We start from the raw sequence: 15,988 nt of genomic DNA on the forward strand, positions 1-15,988 counted from the left end.
AAAGGATGTATTGAGTCTCTTGGAAGAGCTGCATACTGTGCTGGGAGCCAGAATATCTCAGGGAACAAGACAGATGTCATCTTGCCCTCATGAAGTCCACCCTCATGAGCATGACAGAGATAACCTTAGGTGTAGACATCAGCCGGCACCGTGCTTAGCTCTGGGCAGGAATTCAGCAAAGAGCATTTCCTTCCTGCTGTGACGCCCTCAACTCATCATTCAGGACCCACTGCTTTCAAGTTTGCTGTCATTTGTACCCATACTGAGTAAAAAGGTAGAAGCATGTGGTAGAACACAGGACTGTAATACGTTCATAATGCAATATGCAACACAGGCCTAATTGGGAATTATAATTTTTTCATTAACTGATCTCATTTTACTTGGTAATATCCATTTAGGTATGTGAGAGCAGTAAAACACCATTTGTGTTCAATATTATATGATTCAGTTGGTTCACTGGCTTAGGTTTCTACTACCCCCATTCCAAATGAATGAGTCCTACATCTTTTTAGAGATAACAAGGATCTTCGAGATCAGGCAAGCCCTGCACTTCCTTTCAAATATGCCCAGTAGGGAAGAACAGGTGCACCCCGGGTTCTGGGAGGGAGATTTGCGCAGCCACCACACTGCTAAAAACTTTTTGTTTTGCCATAGAAATGCACACATGGTTTGCTCTTTACTCCTTAATATATCCTAATCTATTTAATGTGTCTGAGTTTCCTCCTGTATCTTTAAGGCTAATTGGTAACCAAGATGATAGACCCTTGACTATCTCCAGCCTATGCCTTTAAGTTACCTGGCGTAGGTGTTCCATGTACCTACTGGCTCTATGTGAACACCTGAGGGGACGTTGGCAAGTGTCCCAAACCTACCTCTCCTGTTCCTAACTTGCTTCTTTCTGATCTTTCTTATTCCAGGTCCTGGCTCTATCTTACTTATATTAATCACACTTATGAGCATAGGAGACACCATCCTATGGGCTTGGCAACTCTCCAGTTTCTCTGATTTCTGACCTTGAATGGTTTAATTGACTACCTGTCCCTGGGAACAGATTTCAAAGTCCTAACCCACCAACCTAAGTCCTGGCAAGACTTACCTGTAACCACCATAAAGGAGAGATTTAAATAACCTGCCCAGTTTCCCTTACTATAGCAACCCAGTGACGATTTGTATGCGCTTATTCCGAGACATATGCTGGTCCAAGTGCTTTATATACATCACTTTAGGTAATCCTCACAGATCTCAGGGGTGGGTGGGTGGGTGTTACTGTTCCCGCAATGCAGGTGGGGAATTGAGGTGTAAAGAAGTGGGGTGCTTGCTTGTGGTCATGGAGCCAGTGAACGTTAGAGCAGGGATTTGTTTCCATCTGTGTCCGTGTGAATCCGAAGCATCTGCTGTTTTTTTCTTGGTGAGTCCCCGGGAAGCGATGAGCTCTTCTAGACATGGCATGGGGACTGCCCCCACAAAGTCCACCAGGGGCCCAATGAGCAGTGTCCAGAGTATGGGGGGGGGCACTGGGGGTGGCTTGGTCCTCCCCTGTGCCACTAATCTTCTATTCTGGTGGGCAGTCTGGAAGCAGCAGGAGGCAGTCTGGTTGGGGGTCCTGGCAGCCAGGTGAATGTCATGTGGTGAGGCCAGGCACCTCACAGCAGGACCAGTGGAGGAGGAGGTGGGCTGGCGAGAACTGAGTAAGGGAGCTAGGGGACCTGTGTGTGAGCCAGACTTAGGCCTGGCAGGGAGCAGGGGTACAGTTTGGGGAAAGAAAAGTGGATACCCCATTCCAGGGCTGAAAGGGAAGCAGACTGAGAAAGGAGGGGGTTCCAGCTTGAAGCCATGGGGCATCAGGTCATATCCATCAGCTTCGCAGAAGACTCTGGTGGGTATATTTCTATATCCCTTGAGCCTAGTGATTATTGGGTGGAGAAATGGATGGATAGGTGGATAAATGAGTTTGAGGAAGTATAAAGATTCCAGCCTCATCTCCCCCCTGCCCCCAAAGATGGGGCTAAGATTGTTTTATCCAAAGCAATGGTAAAGAAGAGAAAAGGGGTTATCATGGCATATTCAGGGGTACACTCTGACCCACTGTCTCCTTATCCCTTCTTTCTCCAGAGGCTCCTGCCAAGCCTGAGGAGGCCGAGGCTGAGCCCTTCACAGACTCCTCTCTGTTTGCACACTGGGGCCAGGAGCTCAGCCCTGAAGGCCGGCGCGTGGCCCTGAAGCAGTTCCAGTACTACGGCTACAACGCCTATCTCAGTGACCGCCTGCCCCTCGACCGGCCCCTGCCTGACCTCAGACCCAGTGGGTGAGCAGAGCCAGTGGCTGGGCATTTGGACTCGTGGGTCCCTCCTCTGCTTCAGCCAGGGTCTGTTCCCTTGGCCAGCATTGAGCAAGTCACTCTCCCCCTTCTCCTTCTTCAGCCTCAGTTTCCCCATCTGCTAAGCAGGGGAAGGCTTTCTTCCATTTGAGATTTTGAGGATTAATAACCTGATTTACTCCTTACGGGCACTCAAATCATCTAGCATTCTTTCTTCCATTTGAGATTTTGAGGATTAATAACCTGATTTACTCCTTACGGGCACTCAAATCATCTAGCATTCCTGTTAATAAGTAACTTTAACCCAATTAGTTGCATTTTTATGAACAATTATTTTTCATGTACATTAGTTTTTTAAAGAACATCCATCTTCCAGGGCTAACAAGTCATTACACCCAACAGAGAAGTCTGTTTGACTTCTCTCTTTGTACAGAAGATGTTCCTTTAAGATTCAGTTAGATTTTTTTTTATTATCCCTAATTATTAAAAATGTGGGCACGTACCACAGCTGAGAAAAATCTCATTAACTTTTGTGAGCTCCCCACCTCCACACACACTTTCTTTTCCCCTCTTTCTCCTTATTTTAAAAATTGTCTTAAAGCTGCAAAAGCTGCAGACCACTGTGAGCTTATACCTGGAGTTTTCAAGAAAGAACTTGCTGCTGCATTTAGAAGCTATGTTCTTTGGGGAAGCGAATTCAGTCCTATAGACACTTATTGAGCACCTGCTGTGTGCTATATAACTAGGTATGGTTTTTTTCCTGGCCCAGAGAGAATCTGACTGGACTCTAGAGATGAAAGAGAAAGCAGCCGAGGACCCACAAGGGAAGAGAAGAGTATATGTTCACTTAAAGGATATTTACTGAGCACTCACTATGTGCCACCATAGTCTAGGCCCAAGGATAAAGCAGTGAACAAAACAGAGAGGAATAAGAATCCTTGCTCTCATGGAGCTTGCATTCTGGTTGGCAGAAGACAGATAATAAACAAAACAAAGAAGTCTACTATGTAGCATGTTAGGTGGCAGTAAATGCTATGGAGAAACATAAAGCTGAAAAGAAAAATAGGGACAGCCTGGAATAGGAGAAGAGGTTGAGTTTTTAATGAAGTGGTCAGAGAAGGCCTCACTCAGAAGGTGACATCTGAGCAAAGACCTAGAGATGAGGAAGCAAGTCATGTGAATGCCTAGGGTTAAAACTTTCTAGACAGAGTTCAACAAGTGCAAAGGTCCTGAGGTAGAAGTGTGTTTGGCATGTCCGAAGTAGAGGGAGGAAGCTCATGTGACTGGAACAGAGCAAGCACGAGGGCAGTAGGTGAGATGAGGTTACAGGGGCAACAGGAAACAGATCAAGTAGGGCAGTGGTTCTCAATTGTGGCTGCACGTTTGACTCATCAGGAGCTTTAAAGTAATCCTGATGCCACAGCTACTCCCAGACCAATTAGATAAGAGTTTCCAGAGGTGACACTCAGTATCCATGTTGTTTATAGTTCTCAGCTGATTCCAATGTACAGTTCAAGTTGAGCACTGCAGAGAATGGCTTTGTAGGCAGCTGCAAGGTGTGTGGCTTTTCCTGTGCTCTAAGATGTAAGTCCATAGGAAGAGCTTGAGCAGATTAATAATGTGCTTTGGTTGTTATTTTCAAAGCCCCTCTGACTGTGATGTTGAGAACAGACTGAAGAGGCCAGGGAGGAAACAGGGAGACCACTTAGGAGGTTCCTACAGAAATTTAGGTGAGAGGTGGCGGTGGCTTGGATGGTGACAGCAGTGGGGCAGGTGCTGAGACAGGGTTGAATTCTGGGAATATCCTGAAGATGACTTCAACTTGGTGCTACAGGGTCCCAGGTCCCTGGAAGTGCAGGAGAGAGACACCCCTGGGGCTGAGGGAGAAGCAGGTCTGATGTGGGCAAAACCTAGAGACTCTGGGTAAAGGATCCTCAGGAGGAGTTGGGACCTCAGGACCGCTACAGGGGTCTTGGCTATGACTGTGGCCAGCACATGAGCTGCAGACTTTGCAGCCAGCTCTGAGGCCCAGCTCAGTGTGTGTTTGTCCTAAATTAAAGGAGAAATAAGTAAGCCAAAGAAAGAGTGGATCTTGCAAACAATGGCATGGCTGTAACAATGACGGGTAGTCACATGGGGCCTGACTTGTAGAGAATGCCCTTCCCATTTGGACCACACCAGCCTGCAATGCAGGTAGTGAAGGAACTGGTGTGCTTTTCCCATTCGGGTTCATGGAAACCGAGGAGCAGAAAACGTAAGAGTAATGTCTGAGGTCACACCTTCCCCTTCACTGAGAGAGGTGCCCTGTGAGCCATTTCTTTCTACTTCCGTGGAAGAGAAACAGGAAGCTGGCAGGTGGCAGGGATGGAGACCACGTGGCCTTGCTCAGAAGGGCAGGTCTTCCTGACAAACACATTCCCTCCTGAAGGAAGTGTGTTTTCAGAGGCAGCCTAGGCTCCTGAGTTTGCTGAGAAAGGGTCTCCAAAGGACTCCAGGTGGTCAGACTCTGCAGTTTCCTCCTGAGCTGCTGAAAAGGAGCTGACTTGCCCTCTGTACAGAGCTTTAGTTTATGGAGCTTCCATATCTACCCCATGGAGCACGGTGACTTTTGTCAGCCCCTTTTTATAGCTGGAAGAATGGAATCTCTGATACGAGGCAGAGCTGAGCCTTCCCGCTTCTCCACCAGGGCTCCCTCGATGACTTTAACAATGTGGTTTCTCTTTGCACGAGTACTTGGAGACTCTGTGTACAGCCTCAGTACCAGACCCCCGCCCCAGATTGGAGCGTGTTGGGGACCACTCCAAACAAGCATGCCTGTAGGTAAAATAGTGCCTCTGTTAATTTCCGTAAAAACATTCCTGCCTTGTAACAAGGTCATTGCTTGGCTTATTCTGTTTAACTCACTGTGGAAACACCTCTTCAATATCCTTTACTATCATCCTGTTTCAAATTACACTGGCAAACAGCCAGGGACACGCTTGGCACTTTAGTTATATGAACTCTTTCACTCCTCACAGTAACCTTCTGGACTAGGTACTCGTGTAGGAACAATGCCTTTGCTTGCTCTCGTACTCACAATTCTTCCGGCCCCGAATATGGAGCTTTTTCCCCACACCACCCAATTTTCTGACACCAGCTGGGTGTCCCATAATTCAGTTCAGTTTTGACACTACCTGGAGTTAGTGTCAATTTCACAAGTTAAGGGCTCAGTTCCCCCAGATTGCCCCCATTTAGATGCCAGTCACAAGTCCCAGGTTGTCATTGTCATCTGTCTCTTGACTATAAATTGGGGTTCCCATGGCCCCCTCCTTCAGTTCAGTAACTTGTTAGAATGGCTCACAGAACTCAGGGAGACACTTACTTACGCTTACAGTTTATTCTCGAGGGTATGAAAGGGTACAGGTGAACAGCCTGTTGAAGAGATACAGAGGGTCCCAAGTGCAGCCTCCTTCTGTCCTTGTGGAGTTGGGGTGTGTCGCCCTCCCGGTAAGTGGGTGTGTTCACCAGCCTGGAAGCTCTCTGAATGCCATACCTGAGTGATTTTATGGATGTTTCATCACATAGGCATGATTAATTAGTAACTCTCTTTCCAGCCTTACTCCTTTCTCCAAAGGATAAGGAGTAGGGCCGAAAGTTCCAAACTTCTAATCATGGCTAATCATGGCTTGCTCTTTCTGGTACCCAGCCCTCATGTAGGAGCCCACCAAGAGTCACCTCATTAGATAAAATTTTTTTTAAAAAAAGCTCTTATTAGACGGGAAACTCTAAGGCTTTTAGGAGCTTTGTGTCAGAAGCTAGGGTCAAACACCAAATATTAGCAGTAGCATTTTTTAGTCTCCGTTTTATAGAAGAGGAAACAGGTACAGAGAGATTATATAATCTGCTTATGGTCACCAGCTGGCAGAGCTCGGGTTTGAATCCAGACACTCGAGCAAAGGAATTTGTGCTTTACTGCTTCCAGGGTCAAATTTTGTCACCCTAACAGGGATGATGGGGAGGGGGGCAACTGCTTTAATAGTACATAGCACTGAACCGATTCGTTCGTTTGGGTCAGGGAGGTCTGTCTCTAAGTGTTGGAAAAATTGTTAGGGACCGTGAGACCTGTTGTCTAGGCAGGGAGTGAAGCCTCAGTAGGCTATGGCTAAGGCTGGGATTAGGAGCAAGGTGGGTCAGGGAACCTCTGAGGAGGAAGCCACACGCTAAATGCCAGTCTGCAGAAGAGCCATGCTGGTGGATCTTGCTTCAGTCCCAGCACCTGTGCCTCTCCCTCCTGTTTCCTTCAGTTTACCCTTGGGGACCTCTGCTCCTGGAGGTGTTGTTGGAATCTGTACTCTGTTCTTTGTATTCTTGGCTTTGCTCTTCCAAGTTCTAACCCTGACATTATGCTTGGCTTTGTTCCTAGACCAGAAAGTGGGTATTCCAAACCCTTCCCCACCCTTCCTCTCCTCACCTCTGGCCAGTTTTATTTTATCTGTTTCTTTCTTGGCCCTGAAAGATGACTCACCTTGTCACCTATCTGAGAGAGGACTGACCTGTACTCAAGTGCCTTATACGTAGGACAAGTCATAGCCAGAATGGAAAATGTCCATCCCACATGTTGATAGGCTGCATTAATTTATTTATCCAATAAACATTTATTGAGCACCTAGTGTGTGCCAGGCACCGAATAAAGCGTCAGCCAGGAAACTTCAAGGATTCTGCAGTGGGAATCAAGAGTGCAAGGTGGTGGGAGACCAAAGCAGGTGATTGGAAAACTTGCGAACGGCCTCCTGGCCTCCTTGGGGAGGAGTCATCCACGCAGGTTTCTAGTAAGTCAGGGCTGGACTTGATGGCCCACCAAAGCCCCGTCCTTCTGTGGCCACTCTGGCAGGGAGACAGGACCTGGACAGCAGTGTCTGCAGGGAGCCTCCCTTTACCGATTTGACTGCCCCTCCCCTGGAAGAGGAAGGACAGGGGAGCAGGAAGTGCAGCAGTTTTTTCAGCCTCATCTGGGCTCTTTGGGCAGAGAGAGAACCATCTTCCTCTGAGCACCAGGATCCTTCGCTTTTGGCAAAATCAAAATGCCATTCATTCTCCCTGCATTGTTGTAACAAGGCCCCTGGCTATCCAGGTGGCAAAACCCTGGGAGACAAGACATTGGCTGTATTGCTGGTGATCCTCCTGAATCTCGGCCCATCGGGAGCCTTGCCAGATCTGGGTGGGGTTTGCCTGCTTGCTTCCTGGATCGGGAAGCCATCAGGACCTCAGGATGGGTGGTGAGAAAAGCTGCGCCTCAGCCGGGCTGGACTTTGCTTCATCACTCAGATCCCCAGGCGCAAGCTCCAACCATTCCCATGGCTCCTGCTCCCAGAGTCCACCCTCCTCCTCCTTCTCTGTGTCCACCAAAGTAACCTCCCAGGAGCCTAAGAGAAAAAGCTAAAAACAAGTTTTGACGGATGTATGGACCACATAGGGTATGTGCATTTGTCAAAACACATCAAACGATGAACTTAAGATCTGTACACTTTTTGTATGTAAATTAAACGTATCTTTTTAATTTTTATTTTTTAAGTGAGTGTGTGAGAAAGAGATCAGGGAAGCCCTTTGCCTGAGAGACAGAGAGGGAGGATGGAGGAGACAGCATTTGGGAGGTCAGTGGGTTTTGAGAGGGTGGGATGTGGCTGTGGCGAAGGATGATCATGCAGGCGGTGGTTAAAGCCATCTTGCCATCTTGGGACAGGAAGGTAAAGGTGGGCGTCCCACCCCAGTGACCGTGGCTCAGGCAGGTGGCCTGTGGGTGACCACCAGTTCTACAACAGCAGGCACATGATGAATTTTTTTCTACAGGCAGTGGTTTTTATTTCTAAACAGGAAACTGGGGGCGTTTGGGTGAGGATAGAAGGGGCTTTCCAGTGCCAAGCTTCAGGGTGATCGTGTTGCCATGGCAACTCCCTGGCCTACCTCCAAGGTAGCTCAGGGCAGAGTCTCAAGCAGGTTCTACTTCCTGCCTCTTGTTAGCAGATTTCAGAGGCTCCTGAGTAAATGATGTCACCTTTCTCTCCAGCAGTCCCCTGAGGACCACTCCCTCCCTTTCTGTTGACTGATGGGTTAGGGACTGAGGCTGAGGCATGCGGGTATGATGAAGAAGATGGACTGTTTTCTGCAGCCCCAGGTGGGAGCAGCTGGGTCAGATACGCACACACACACACCCCACAAAGGAGACCAGGGTCCTCAGCTAGAGAAATTTTGTGTGAACATCCAGGTGGAAAGGAGCAGGACAGTATTATAGAAGAGATAATGCAACATGGAACTAGGGGCTCAGTCCATCTGAGAGCAGGTTAGGGTCCATCCAAGGTATTTGCTGCCACCACTCTGGGTGTGGCCACAGGTTTGTGTGTTTGGGTTGGTAGACTGCAGAGTCTTCATGGTCTCTAGACAGACATCTAAGATCTCAGTTTTAGGGGCCAGCATGGCTGACTTCATTGTTGTGTGCGGTAGATAGAACAAAGGCCCCCCAAGGATGTCCATATCCTAATGCTTGGAACCTGTGAATATGGTGTGTTACATGGCAGAGAGTAAACATTGCAGATGGAATTAAGGGTGCTAATCAGCTGACTTCAAAATAAGATTATCCTGGATTATCTGGATGGGCTCAATGTATTAGTTGCAAGGGACTTAAAAATGGAAGTGAGATGTAGAAGAGTCAGATGTGGCAATGTGAGCACTTGACCAGCTGCTACTGGCTTGGAAATTGGGAAGAGCCATGAGCCAAGGAATGTGGGCAAGCTTTAGATACTGGAAAAGGCATGCAAACAGGTTATCACCTTGAGCATCCAGAAAGCAATGCAGTCCTACCAACACCTTTATTTTAGCCCACTGACCTGTGTCATGTTTCTGACCTCCACAACTATGAGATAATAAATTTGTTTCTTTAATTTAACTTTTTCTTTATTTTTGTTATTGACACTATTACAGATGTCCCCACTTTAAAGATTTTATTTATATATTTAACTTTTAGAGAGAGAGGAAGGGAGGGAGAAAGAGAGGGGGAGAAACATCGATGTGTGAGAGATGCATCAGTCGGTTGCCTCTCGCAGGCACCCCAGCCGAGGACCGGGCCTGCCACCCAGGCATGTGCCCTGACTGGGAATCGAACTGGTGCAGATATCCCTACTTTAAATTTGTGTTGTTTTAAGCCGCCGAGTTTGTAGTAATTTCTTACAGCAGCAATGTTAGTATTAGGAAATGAATATAGCATGCAGCCTGGTGCACAGGATCCCAAGAAGGCTAGAAGGACTCTGTACTTGGCTTAATGCCCTTGCTGTCACTTTGTTAAAATTCTGAATAATTTTTTAGCAGTGGCCACCGTATTTTCTTTTTGCACTGGGCCCCACAGACGATGTAGCTGGTCCTGGGGGAGAAGGGGATGGCTCTAGGTGGAATAAGTGGGATCCTGATTGATGGACCATCTGGGATTTGCTGCCCAGAGGCTAGTGATTTCCACGAAAAGCTACCGCTGGCTTACTTACTGTGTGCCAGGTACTGGGCAAACTGCTTAATGTCTATTTTTTTCCCTTTAACTTTATTTTCACATCTTTCTGAGGTGGTTATTAGTTCTATTTTATATAGTAGAAGGCTGAATATTTGCAAGGTTAAGAAACTTGTTTAAGTTCCCACAGGTGCTATATGGCAGTCAGTAGTTTTACCTGGCTCTTACGTTTCCAGGACACTACCTTAGCATCCTGGGGCTTTTCTAGTCTGGGATCTGGGCTCTATGGCGATGACCCAAAGCCCGTGGAAGCTGTGTGCTCCCTGAGGGTGGCCTCAGGAAAAAGGAGTAAAAGAAACACCCTTAGGTAATGATTCTGCTGGTGCATTGAAAATGCTAACTGCACAAACACAGTTGGGAGGGGACTACTTCTTAAGTGAAGCAGTCTGGAAAAAATATTTCTAGTTCTTAGTAAATGTTAAACTCTTTATGAACCAGTAGTATCATGTGGTGGTTCTTTTTTTGTTTCCCCAGAGAATAAACACCTTTATTACATGTGTTCTTTGTTGTTGTTGTTTTGTTTTGTTTTCATTTTGTTTTTTTACACATGAAATTTTAAGAAAGGAGGGAAGAGGATTTATTTGCCTTTCCGGGCCCTAATTTTCCTTAGCTAGAACTCCAGCTCCTTGCCCTCTGGCATATGAGGCTCACCCTGCTGGAGCTGCTCCTCTAGGAGACTGCTGATTTTGGCATTCTTTTTCCTTTCATCATATTTCTTCTGAATCTTTTTGATCATTTTTTGTTTAAAATCTCTTCCTCCATGGGAGTCAGCTTGGCCTCCTTCTTGTGACCCAGGGTCACTGCATAGTAGGACCCGTACCACTGTTGTAGGGTGCACTGCCAATGAGCGCAAAGCAGTTCTTTACTAGGCTCTTGGTGCAGACCAGTTTGTCGTGGGTGCATTGCAGACAACATCAATAATCCCTGTTTTCCGTGTACAACACTCTCAGCCCCAGGAAAAGTTGTCCACGTCCAGCCTCAAACTTGGTACTTCTTGTTGCCTCCCGCGCACAGATTGTGTGTTTGCGGTGGGGGCCAATCTTAGTGTGGGCAGCAGGGCGTCCCAGGTCATATTTTTCTTCTTGTGGTAGGGCTTTCTCCTGCCCCTGGTCTTGTGGCGCTTATGCCAGTTGTCCCGAGAGATGCCCATGGCTTCTGGTTGTCCTTAAAGGTAGCGTAATCTTGAGCTATGTTCATAGAGGTATAATGTCTTACAAAGAGAGGTGGTAGTTTTGTTTTAGTCTGCTACTCCGGTCACAGCTGCAGAAGTGATTGTAAAGAATAGAGAGAGTAGAGTATGTTGAAAGGAGAACAACCTAGGAGAAAAACTGGGTAACGTGACAAACAGATGAAGCTTCTGCTTAGATTTTAGAGTAGTATTTAAAACATGATTCCCTGGGTTCCAAGGTTAGATCTCTCATTTACAACCTGGTTGACTTTCAGCAAGTTACTTAGACTCTCTGTGCCTTGGTTCTTCTGTCTGTGAATCAGCGACAGTAATACAAAGATTAAATTATAATATATGTAGAGCTCTTAGAATACTGCCCAGCACGTAATAACTGCTATTTAACATTTTGTTACCTTTATTAGCTGGGTCTCTGATTTGTAAAGGAGATGGCTTATGGGATGCTGCCATGGCTTTAACTGCCCGAAGGACAACTATGTGGACGAGCTGCCGCACGGGACAGGTTACCTGCCCTGACAATAGACAGAAGAAGGCCAGACAGGCCCTGTGAGACCAATCAGGTTGAGGTCCCAGGCCAGGAGTGATTTCTCCCCTGCCTGCTTTCCAGGCTCCAGAAGCTGGAACCAGGCTCTGCTAGACAGCAAAGATGCCCTGTCTCCCTTTTCCTGACCCATGGGGCTCACCTTCCTTTCTCCCACATTCCTCAGCTCTCCTTGTCACAAACTTGCCCAGCTCACTAACAAACACTCAGTCCCTTTTGTGGCTTTTTCACCATAGCCAGCTGACTTTCCTTCCCCGAGTGGCTGTCCATGTAACCCCAGGGATGTAGCCTCCCTGCTTTCTGTTGACTGTTTATATTGTAAATGATTCATTTTCCTATTGTCCTACTTGCCGTCTACATCTGATACAGCAGATCTTCTCTCTAAATGGGTGGAGTCACCTGAAGGGATGTTTGTAGAACGTTGCCTCTTTGAAAGTTGGCTGTCTTGATGATCACATGTACTTAGTAGTTTCACTGTCTGTGATTCCTGTGCCTGATTCTGTTCCTAAATCAGCTGGCCCATTCCTCTTGCCTTATAAACTATTAAAACTTCCCATTCTCAGATGTCCATTGTCTCCTCCACCTCTGAGCTCCAGCTGGCATCGTGCCAGATCCCTGAAGGGCCTGGTTATACTAAGTATCCCCACCCTACTTCCACATCCCCTCTTTTACCCCTCTGGTTTATTGGATTATTTGTTCCTTTTGTTGCAGTCAGGCAGGAAGTATTCAACTCAGTGATTCCTGCTCGGTCAGATCTTGGTGGAATTCCACCCACAGAGCTTGCAAGAGCCTGAATTCATTCTACTATTCACCATTCTAGTATTTATTAGTTTTTTCATTCAGTCAGACACCCAGTGCTTTCTGCATAGACATTGTGGGAGGCACAGGGGGTACCTGGTGAGCAAAGCAGGTGTGGTCTTAACCTCACACAGTTTATAGTCTAGTGGAGACATTGATGTTTTAATCCCAGAAAAAACATATTGCAATAGCCTGTGCGTGGCATGAAAGAAAAGCAAAGGATGCTATGGGAATCTAACGGGACCAGTTTCAGCCCAGGAAGTTCAGAGGTCATGCATGTGCTCTCAGGGAGTAATTGAACTTACTCAGATGACTGCAGATGGTTGGTGTTCTTGGTAGACTGACGCCTACACATGATCACAAACTCACATAATCAGAGATTGCAGATCTAGACTCTGGAGGGGGTGAATCAGTTCAGGACATCCTGGTTGGGCTCAAGTCTGTATCCTCTTTACTCGTTCGTATGCTGTGTGACTGAGGCTGTCTGTGTCTGCAGCTCACTCACTGACAGTGTTCTGCTTCCTGCCCTACCTGCTGCCCTGGACTTCCACTTTTGCCTTCTTAGTGTAGCTCACATTTAACCTCCCATGAACAAGGGCTTGATAGGGTGGCCAGTCCTTCTCTGATAGTGTGAGATCTGGCTACATAGAGCTCTTGGTCTAGGAAGCCCCATAGATTGACAGCTAGCCCATTGATACAGGCTTAAGAACCAGTGTCTGGTTCCATTATTTGTGGACCAAATGGCGAGGCCACATGGCAGAAGATATGGCAATCTTTATGCAAAGAGTCATGGGGATTGTTTATCACAATGGGAGCGATATAACAGGAAGACAATTTCAGGCTTTAGGTGCTCAGTAAGTAGTGTTTTATTGTATTTGTCTGTGTCATAGTGCCAGACATACATTCTCTCCATCTTTCATCTGAATTGGTAGCTTATAGTAACTCTTCTGTTTTGCCCTCCCATCAGATCTCTTGGTTGTCACAACCTCAGTGTTTCACTCACGTCTCTGGGTGGGCCTGGGAAGGAAGATGCAGACAGTTGAGCTCAGGTTTAAGCCCTAGAAGGTAACTTACTGCCTCAGTCCTATTTCCCTCATCTATAAAATGGGGATAATTAAATTTATCATATAGGGTTGTAGGAAGAAGTAAAAATATTTATACATCTCTTAGCATGGTTTATAGCAAATTATAAGCACTCAGTAAGTGGGAATTATTACTATTATTTCTAAATATTCTGTGTTGAGTCTCTGGGCATTAGGGCTAGCAAGCATTGTGCAGTCTCTGAACACCCAAGATTACACCACCCAGAGGGGGTGAAAATCTTGACTGTCCCTATGTCCAATGAGAATCCCCACATTGCCTCCATCTTTGGGTTTCATTAAGTCCAACAGACTGGATGCTGACAGGCCTGGGAACCTCTGTAATCTGGAGGTGCCTGGAAGAAGCTAGAAATGTACCATGTGAGGTCAGAGGAGGATCCAGCAAGTCCTTTGGGTGCAGGTGGGATGGCGGAAGCTGGCGCAGACATTGATGACTGTGAAGGGCTAAGAGGGCAGTGCTGACCCTGGGCCCGTCTTGTCAGCAGGGCACCCAGTCCCTGTGCTTGACTGCAGCTGTGGGGAGAGCCTCTCTGGGAGAAATCTGGGAGTGAAGAGGGGCTGGGGACACTCAGAGGCATGGGTACCTAGGAATGTCATCTCCTCACTCCTTGGTCCTGGTAAGTCCCTCCTCCACTCCTGGAGCCCTGCCATAGTTGGACCGGGCTCTCCATGTTCATTGACAAACAGACCTCAACTTATATTCTACTTGATATTCATTCTGGAGGGGTCTACCCCTCCTCCCACCCAGGTCAAGCGGCTCCATGAGTCATCGCTCTGATGGACAGGGAGCTTGAGGTCAGGGAGCTGAGAATCTGAGATCCAATAGGGAAGTGTCTGGTGGCTGCCCTGGGTAATACCTGTGGCCAGGAGCCTGGTTGGCCTCACTTAGCCTGCCACTACTTCCCTGCCTCTCACAGTAATGGCACTGAAGCTCTTGATATGTATTTGCCTCATAAACAGCTCAAAACAGTCTTGGGGAGCTCTGTTGAGAGGCTCCCTGCAGAGCTGCTCCCCAAACCACCTTCTGGGTGCAGAGATCAATGAAGTCGAGTTTACCGTGACCATCAGTTCTAGCCTATTAGTCAGCCATAATTCTCCCCTCTCAGAAATGCCTTGTTTTTATCTCTTATGGAAAATGGCTCGATTTGGAACAGGAATGAATGTAAAACAGGAACTTTTATGGCTTAATTTTACAGGAGAATATGCCCCTTCTCAAAAGGAGTAAGGGATTGGCTTCATAGAGTCAGACTTTCTCAAGAAGTGTGACTAGGGAAGGACCAGTCATGCCTTGTGGCTTCCCTGACACTCGTGTCCTCTGGCCCTTCTCCAGGGAGGTGAGCGGAGAAGCAGTGCACAGGGGAAGGCGCCCAGAGCCAGCAGGAGGGCCGGGTCTGGGAGCGGTGGGCGTGGATGGCAGGCCCTGGAGGACGTGCATGCTGGGAAGGAACATCTCAGCAGTGTGCCTGTGAGAGGCAAAGCTCTCGGGTGGGCCAGTGCTGGCTGATGGGTGAAATAAATGGCCGGTCTCTGGCACAGAAGTGCTGGGTTTAGATCCGGAACAGTCCTCTTCCATGGCAGCTCTAAGATGTGTGTTCCTTTAGAAGGTCTTGGGCTGCCCATGGCAGGTGGACTTTTGTTCTGAGTTCAGTGTCTGGCAGTGATGACGTTCGATACGACAACAGGCATGTGGCCATCTTGCCTGACATGGTGTTCTTCCTCCTTTTTTTCTCTCCTCTCAGCCATGTGAGTTCTGCTTTAATGTTGAGATGAAGAGGAAACCGTGATAGTGTGTATTGATGTATGTGTGTTGAGGATTCTGAAAATGTAAATATCAATTTATTCAACAGATGCTGACTGAATGCCTGCTGTTTGTGACACATTGGTTCTGGTGGTGGACACACAACCATGAGCAAGATCTGTCCCTCCCCTCAAGAAGCTCTGGTCTAGTCATAGGGTGACGAACTGCCCTGCTTTGCCTGGGGCTTTCAGTGCTGAATCTGGGAGAGTCCCAGGCAAACCAGGGTCAGTTGGTCACCTTGTCTAATTACATTAATAGTAAGGAGATGTTTGTTGTGGCATTTGGTGGTGACCAAGTGCTGGTTGGAAGGGAGGGAAAGTTTGCAAACTGTTTCTTTAATGAGATGTCTTCTGTTTACCACATGTGAGATTAAAGATCCTGACTTTTATAGTAGAGACACCTTAGTGATTATTCTTCTGCCCCCCTGTTCTATAACAAGATAGAAGAGAGGGGAAGTGGCTTGCTGATATTCACACAACAAATTGGGACAGAGCTGGGCCTGGCACCTGGGTGACTTCATCCACCTGCAGTGTTCTTTGCCTAAAAACTATTCTTCTCTGTCTTTCTCATCCTGCTCATCCTTCACCTGTCTGCTCCCCTAGATCCACATGTATATTAGGTGCAGAACAACTGAAGGGTGAGAGAGGGTGCTGCGGGGTGCAGAGAGGGGACCCCAGCAGTGTGGTTCTTGCTGGGAGGGTCCTCAGCAGTGTCCAGGAG

At 47.4% G+C, this 15,988-nt stretch overlaps 1 protein-coding gene across 1 annotated transcript in view; it reads left to right on the forward strand.

Moving 5' to 3' along the window:
• Positions 1-1,833: 1,833 nt before the first annotated feature.
• GALNT18 (polypeptide N-acetylgalactosaminyltransferase 18) overlaps positions 1,834-15,988 on the forward strand; it is a 162,995-nt gene continuing 148,840 nt past the window's right edge. Inside the window, exons 1-2 of the mRNA XM_090267276.1 lie at positions 1,834-1,876; positions 2,113-2,305. Of these exons, the coding sequence (XP_090123402.1) occupies positions 1,834-1,876; positions 2,113-2,305 (236 nt within the window). The remainder of the gene's footprint in view (positions 1,877-2,112; positions 2,306-15,988) is intronic.

Source organism: Furipterus horrens, unplaced genomic scaffold (assembly GCF_987537825.1).
Source record: "Furipterus horrens unplaced genomic scaffold, mFurHor1.1.pri manual_scaffold_2, whole genome shotgun sequence".
NCBI lineage: Eukaryota > Metazoa > Chordata > Mammalia > Chiroptera > Furipteridae > Furipterus > Furipterus horrens.